Source organism: Drosophila willistoni (assembly GCF_018902025.1).
Source record: "Drosophila willistoni isolate 14030-0811.24 chromosome 2R unlocalized genomic scaffold, UCI_dwil_1.1 Seg167, whole genome shotgun sequence".
NCBI lineage: Eukaryota > Metazoa > Arthropoda > Insecta > Diptera > Drosophilidae > Drosophila > Drosophila willistoni.
In genome coordinates this window covers 21,945,055-21,952,535 of record NW_025814050.1, presented here as the reverse complement: position 1 = coordinate 21,952,535, position 7,481 = coordinate 21,945,055, and the positions used below count along the sequence as shown (strand labels likewise).

The 7,481-nt window shown below is 32.6% G+C and overlaps 2 protein-coding genes across 4 annotated transcripts; both read right to left on the bottom strand.

Annotated features, from left to right (window-relative positions):
* Positions 1-2: 2 nt before the first annotated feature.
* LOC6642044 (sperm flagellar protein 1) lies at positions 3-1,462 on the bottom strand. The gene is made up of 2 exons (XM_002065592.3): positions 390-1,462; positions 3-332 (listed from the first exon to the last, which is right to left on the bottom strand). The coding sequence occupies exon 1, from the start codon at positions 1,252-1,254 to the stop codon at positions 415-417; it is 840 nt and encodes a 279-aa protein (XP_002065628.1). The 5' UTR covers positions 1,255-1,462; the 3' UTR covers positions 3-332; positions 390-414.
* Positions 1,463-1,734: 272 nt separating this feature from the next.
* Positions 1,735-4,732, bottom strand: LOC6642043 (protein grindelwald). Of its 3 annotated transcripts, none has more exons than XM_047010922.1 (3): positions 3,986-4,732; positions 2,205-2,513; positions 1,735-2,150 (listed from the first exon to the last, which is right to left on the bottom strand). In XM_047010922.1, the coding sequence occupies exons 1-3, from the start codon at positions 4,230-4,232 to the stop codon at positions 1,945-1,947; spliced, it is 762 nt and encodes a 253-aa protein (XP_046866878.1). In that variant the 5' UTR covers positions 4,233-4,732; the 3' UTR covers positions 1,735-1,944. The 3 variants fall into 3 exon arrangements, with proteins under 3 accessions (XP_046866878.1, XP_015033885.1, XP_002065627.1); XM_015178399.3 differs by having other exon boundaries at positions 1,735-2,132; XM_002065591.4 differs by having other exon boundaries at positions 1,735-2,129; positions 3,986-4,731.
* Between the last annotated feature and the right edge of the window lie 2,749 nt (positions 4,733-7,481).

The window sequence follows — 7,481 nt, the reverse complement described above, 5'->3', positions numbered from 1 at the left end:
CATTGATTTCATTATTTCTGAAATTTTAGTACAATTTTTAGAACGAAGTTGAAGTATGGCAGATATTACTAACTCTATTTTAATCTAACCCTTTAATAATTTTGAACGTTTTCTTTTAAAAATCAAAGAGCAAAAAACGAGAATGGTAATTTTTTTTTTTTGGGTCAATAGAATAAAACGTTAATATTAGTTTTCCAATTTCACAACTAAATCATTCAAAGTGTCTAATGCTTATTTTGTTCTTTAAAGTTACTTCATAATGTCCAAAGATAATATTTTAGGTAAAAATTATATATCCATCAAACTGGAACTTCTGGGATAAAAAGTGCTGACTAAAAATTAAAAAGAAACAATTATTTCAATTAATTAAATGTTATTTAAAAACTTACTGATAAATTTCAATTTTGACGATATTTAACAAGTCTCTTTTGAATGGTTATTATGGAAACATGTTGCTTGATCCTTCTTCACGTTGGCATTTCTCAATTTCTCATCAATCTCTTCATGGTTATTTGAGTTCACGGCTCGCATGGAGAGAATACTAACGGATAGTCTACTCAATTGTTCAGTTAACTCAACAATTCTCTCCTGCTTCACCGTTATTAAACTCTCTAGATAGTCCGCTTTTTGGCTCACACAATTGATAAACCTGTCTTTCTCATCACATTCTCGTAAGGCATCCAGATAATCCTCATAGGCGACAAGTTTTTTGGGTACTTTAACTATTTTACCATTTATCAACTCCTCCACATCCAAGATCATGACTTCGGGAGGCAATTTCTCAACGATCGCCGGTTTCGGAACATGTGTAAGAGATATTGTCTGGGGTTCCGGTTTCGGAGATGACAGATCTTTTTGTGAATTCGTGTGGTTTGATTTCACGGAACGCGCTTTTGTGATAGGATGCAGTCCACCACTTCTCATTACCATTAGATCATAGAGTAACGATTCTATGGCTCCCGCACTGCCATTGGCCAATTGTACGAGAGCCGGTTTCGAGATATGTAAGCCCAGTTTGCGTAATACCTTCAAATTGAAAGTCTCCCAATTCTGTAGCTTCAAGGAGAAACTATTTCGTGGTGTATAATTATGCAGTTCGACTAGTTTCGGATGAATTTTCTTAAAGATTCTTGCCACCGGCACCACATCGGTTAGATCTCGACGAGTGTGAATATTCAATTCCAAATCGTGCGCTTTTAGCCATTCATCCAGTTCCTTTTTCTCATCAATGGTCAAAATGCGACAATGCGACATAATTCTTATATAAACTAACAAACAATAAACAGAAATTTTGTATTTTTATGTTTAGCTTGTGGTACACCAAAAATTCCTAATGTTTAATGTGAAATTCGAGGTAAACTGGTGTAAAAGTTTAATATATGATAATTTGATTTTTAAGAAGAAAAATTCTTTCAGTTGATGTTATTTTTCATTGAGTGTCTCATCTAAGAGAACTTTGTTTATGTTATATAAAGTATTCTTCATTTGATATATAGTTTTGATTAACAAATTAATGAATACTTTTTCAGCCTATGCCATTTTGCACTCCCAGATCCGCTTTGGTTTTAGGGTAAGAATACCAGAATTTTGATAGTTTAATAAATTTCAAATAACGCGCTACTTCCAAATGGGAACTATTGGTTCCATATTTATCTATGAGTGAGTCGGCGCAATTTTGAGTAACTGGTTCCGCTCTAGGTTCCGTTCGTTAATTTCAAAAATATATTCTATGCATTTATGTATATGATTTATATTTATTTAAGGATTTAAACTGTATTACCATCAATAGAATATCAATTATTGATGCATTTTAAACTTCATAATTTAGTGTATATAGTATGTATATCGAAATATCACTAGTTTCAATGTGATGCACACTGTTTTGCCGCCTTACTGGTTTAGGCCTAAAATCTTTAGGGACGAAATAAACTTCGGGCCAGCCACTTAGAAGGCAGGACCCGTTGTGGCTGTAACCGAAGGTTTCTCAGATACTGGCGTCACTACCATGGCCTGATTATCATATCCATAGCCGATTTCGGTGACCACTGTAGTCGGAGTTGTGCTATTCTCGGCTGGATAACGAGTGCTAACGGGCGTCGTCATGGTCATAACTGAACCGTCAGCTGGACCTGCTTGTCGATAGAGAAATTCTTTGTATAATTGAATGGTCTTGGTGTCAGGTAGAAACTAAATCAAATGCTTACCTGCCACACTATAGATCTGGGACGGCGCACGCTCAATGTCACTTCCATGACGGTTGATGGCATTGAGATTCTGTATGGTGGTGGCATTCAGATCCTTGCCATTGACATTAGTCTGATGCGGATATGACTTGGACTGCAGTTTCTGCAGCATCTGTTGGACACAGCGTTTGCGACGCAGCCAGCACAGACATTTGATTAGATAACGTATGGCAATCAGAACTAATATAATGCTCAGCATCAGCAAAATTATTCGCTGGTTGCTGTGTATGTCATGTATTTCCTCCTTAAGGGTTTCATATTTGTTGTAGGCTAGAAAGGAAAGAGATTGTCAGTGAAATTTTTCCATCTTGATATTTAGCAAATGATAACAAAATGGAGAAAAGTATTCTAAGCTGGCAAACTATTGTGAAACAATTGTTGATAATTTCCTGTGGTATATTCTAATACAATTTTTGTTAGAATCATTTCTAGAATTCCCATTCTACTTGGTACAACTAAATACCTAAGATCTTTAAGATCTCTTATCGAACGTTTCGCATAAACAAACATTACTCAACGTCTTGAGATTTTAATGGGAATAACGTTAAACAAAAAAATTTATTGCAAATGATTATTAAAAATCGTTATAGATACGTAAGTTTCCAAACATTAATTAAAATTTTTAAGCAAAACAATCAAAAAATCATTAAATTTAAACTTAAATTTTTATTTATATTTTATTACCTGTGTAGGTATTAGAAAAATGCAATTTTGTGCATATAATAAAAGCAAAGGAAACTAATATATTCTGGACCTCCTACGATAACTAAAAATTATGTAATTTAGTTAGTTTTAGTTAATAATTTTAAATTTTTTTAAATTAATAATCTGTGTATAAATGACTATATAACTATAGAAAATCTTAATTAATGTTCCTTTATGTCGCAAACATCATACAAAAAGATTCTCTTGCTAAGTTGTTAGCACATTGAAATAATTGTTTATTTAAGCAAATCGTGAATAAAGTTTGACAATAAGTTTTGTTTGATTAACAAATATTGGTTATAATTTTGTCAATAATTTTTCTCCTTAATGTGCTGCACTTTATCATGAATTATTCATTTATTTTTATTTGACCAAAGCAGTGACAGATCTGGTCAGAATCAGCGATTTTCCTCTTTTTCCCCATCGAGAATTATCGCCAATGGCTCAAAGCAACATTTTTTTATTGCAATTCATTTAATTGTATGAAAATCTATATATAAATATGAAGTGTTTAACATTTACTTGCATTATATTTGCATTATATTCTCAACTCATAGGATGAGCTAATCAATTGCTAAGAGACGTTAATTAAATTCTTTGTAGGATTACCCCTTTGGAAAGCCCACAAAAGAGTAAATATTTAGAGGATTTAGCAAAAGGCCGAAGTTTAGACGCTCTTTGTATGCAAAATTTCAGTTATTTTTACTTCAAATAAACATCATCTTATTCTTTTTCATCATTCCTAAATTAGACAGTCATTTTGGATATGTATTCTAACCAATCTGCACCTGCATACTATCTGCATCTTATCTTTATAATCACTGGGTTATATAGTCTCTCTGTAGAAGGTTTTATATCTGGCTATATAAATAATATGTACCTTACCGGGATTTCCATACACTTATGTATATGGAAACGGAATAATTGCGCTATAATGATGGATTTCGGCAAAGTACTTTTCAGTCACATTGCAAATTGATTATGACTTGTTTTTAATTTTTGTTTGTCTGATGTAATCATTGAGATATTTTCATTACCTGGACATTCACTGGAGCACGTTTCAGCATGATAGTTGTGTGAATTGGCATCACAGATTGAAGCGCAGGGTTGACAGTTTTCGGCGAAGACCGAACAGTATTCCTCCACAGGATGACAAGTCTTGCCATTACAAAGTTTGCCAGTTGCTCCATTCGAATCACTCGTAGCTGTGACCAAGGAGAAACTGGGCAGCAGGGAGGCACCAATCGATAGAGATAAAGGTCGCATATCTTTGCCGTTTGACATTACACAATCAATCACAATCACCGAGATTTATCAAAGATGTATTCAATATTATTAACGTTTTGCAGGCTGGCAAATTCCGGAGTTCACCTTTTTGTATTTTATAGTTAACAATAAGTTAGTGGGCTATGATTCATAACTCTCGACGAGGTCTGGCTGGCTTCTTTTTTTAACTGGTGGCTTCAACGATGGAGTCTGCTGTTGGGTGTATATGTATATATACAAGTGTGTTTATGTGTCTGTGTGAAAACGGGTTTATCTTGACCAAATTCCTTTCATTTGAGTGACTTTCCGAGTCAGCTTTTCATTATATTTTCACACATTTTCACGCAATTGTACTTTTGTATTACTTAAACATTTGTTTAACTGCCTTTTGTTTAATTGAAGAATGGAAATAATTGAAACAAATTTCTCTCACTTTTCAAATGTTTTTTTTTATGCCCACTTTCCGCTTGCGTCTTGCTTTGAGCCACACTCAACTCGTTACTGGCAACAACGACGATCAGTTCGGTTCGGAGTGTTACCAACCAACCAGTCAGTCTACCTAACTATCCACACACTCTCTCACCTATACAAACACACACAGATTCTCACATATACAAATACACCTTGTGCAAAATGCGCTCCAACAACTCGCTTCGACTTGACTTTTGTTTATTTTTTGTTTACCGATTTTTCACACAGTTCTACACACACACACAGACATAGAGAACAGGCCGATCGTCAAATACGTCATATGTAGATATAGAAAAGTATCTTGTATCTGTATCTGTATATTGCTCAGCTCTCAGACAGAGTCAGGTAACCGATATTATTCCAAGTATTGTGCGAGGGTGTGCGTCTTCATAGACATCTCAATGTGTGTGTATGTATGTGTATACCCTCTATTTGATTTTGTTTTGACTAGTAGAATTGGTTAGTGATTTGCGGATACTTTGAACCTGACTTTGGTGTTGCATCTGAGATGGAATTGTATTGATTTTGCACTCGTAAAGGTTAAGTTCAATACAAGTGGCTGAGACTTAGGAGGCATATCTAACTATCCAGTTAACTAAACAGGAAATGAGAGTACCAAAGTAAGTTTCCAAATCAAAAACCATAACCTATCCTAGTGAATGGATATTAAAAACGAGTAAATTAATAATAGTAGAGCTTTACTGACACAAATAACTTCCATCGTCCAAGTTGAATAGTTGTCGAACATCATCAGACAACACAAACTCTACACTGCCCTCAGCTACACTGCTCAAAAAGAAAATAAAGAAAATTCATTTTAATTATAATTTACTATTGAAATATTGAAATGAAATCATAAATAATATTAAGTGCTCTATCAAATTTACAGGATTGGTACTCAAAATATAAACTAGTCAATCTAAGTTCATCTTAAATAAGTGGCGATAAAATTTTCTCTCAGTGTGTAATCAATACTAACATTAGCTGTGAGTTGCCCCTTGTTGCTATATTCTATTTCTCCACTCAAAGGCAGATCAGTATTTCTTTTTATTTCTTGTACAAATAGCCTTATCAATCCTAAGAATACAAATACTGACTCATCAGTTTTATGGGAGGGCTTTACGTATTTGTTTTAATTTTATGAATGGAAAACAAAACCGAAAATTGCACAATGCCAATAAAATTTTGATTATTAGGAAGTCACGAAGTTTGAAATTACTGTAAATATATAAAAGCCATATTCTGCTGATATATATAAATACTTCAAGTCAATTGAACCACTCAACAATCTATTCCCACAAATGAAATAAATTATAGTACTTATCCCAAAAGGGTAATTAATATTTGTTTAGCAGTATTATTACTATAATGTCTCAAACTCTCTCTTATCTCCATACTTACGGAGATAAACTTAAAACTCCTTCAGGGAACATCAAAGGCAAGTGACTGCCCTCTCAACCTTCAGCGACCTACTTTGTTTGTGTACGCAATGTTTAGAAAAAAGTAAGAAAATAAAAGCTAATTCAAGTTTGTAAAAAAATGTATGTGCAAATAGAATAACAATTAAGTCTTCATTTACTTTATAATAAATTTCTTGGCAAGTTCAACAGCAAAAAAGAATTGTTTCTCACCATTCCTCATTACCCAAACTCATTTTTAACATTTAAAAGTAAAAAACTTTTGAATTCTTTGAAGTTTTGAATATTTGAAATGCTGTATCTTTTAGTACGTATTAATAATTTAAAGATATAAATTTTTCAATATATTTTCTAAGGTACAAATGTATATCTACAAGTTTTTAATTCATATCTTTAAATTTTTAATACGTACTGAAAGTGTTTCAGTGAAAGTTATAACATTTCAAAAAAGTTTCTGCAAAAGAGTTAAAAACTTCTCACTTTTATACTATTATTTATATGTATATCACAGATATCTATCACAAAAGTAATATTATTTTGCAATCCGACTCTAATGAGTATTTTTTTTCAAAACAGATAAATAAATGTTAATTTTACTAAACTTAAGTTGTGTAAACCATTTAATTTCATTTAGCTGAGTTATAAACATTACAAATGTTTCTCAATAATATACAAGGGAAAATACAGGACATTTAAGGAAATTAGTTTCATAAAATTAAATTTTTAATTTTATAAATTTTATAGGTAAAATATTAAAAATTTTTAAAACAGTTAAGATACCTTTCAATACAAATAATATTTATTCAACTATCGGTAAAAAGGTGGTCTTCGGTATTGTTTGACTTTACCAACTTTTTTCGCTCCATTTAGTTGCAGTTCCCAACTAGTTTTAGCGTTGAAGACATGGTATTGCTATAGCAATTCTGGAGTTCTTTAGCAAAGTCTGCTGATGATAGAACTTGGTGGTTCTTGAAATAGCTATACAGACAACCTGCTCACCTTTTGCCTTTGAAATAATCTTCTTTTGTAAGATTACCTCGAGCCGGCTAAGTTCGATTTAAATTTCAATAGGTCGTAATCTAACCAGATATCTGTAAAAACTATATGTTTAATTTAAGTTTTTTAGAAATATTATAATATGTAAAACATTATGTAAATTAAATTATTGCTTTCCTTGTAATATATCCTGGTTAATACTAATGTGTCCTAAAGAATGGAAATTATCTTCATACGCTCATAGGTGCTCTGGAATTTATCTTACAGATACTTTTTGAATTTCGCTCTTATTCAAGCCGCTGTGTGCTCAGTGGCGCTCGCATTCAAAGTGAATGCCATTTGGTCCCAGTATTTCCAAACGTTCCATGCATCTGTGAGTTTG

Coding starts and splice junctions, on each gene's coding strand:
- LOC6642043 (XM_047010922.1), bottom strand. CDS start 4,232: ATGTCAAACGGCAAAGATATGCGACCTTTATCTCTATCGATTGGTGCC. Junction 2,514..3,985: donor GTGCTCCAGTGAATGTCCAG/GTAATGAAAATA, acceptor TTTCCTTTCTAG/CCTACAACAAATATGAAACC. Junction 2,151..2,204: donor CCAGATCTATAGTGTGGCAG/GTAAGCATTTGA, acceptor AATTATACAAAG/AATTTCTCTATCGACAAGCA.
- LOC6642044 (XM_002065592.3), bottom strand. CDS start 1,254: ATGTCGCATTGTCGCATTTTGACCATTGATGAGAAAAAGGAACTGGAT.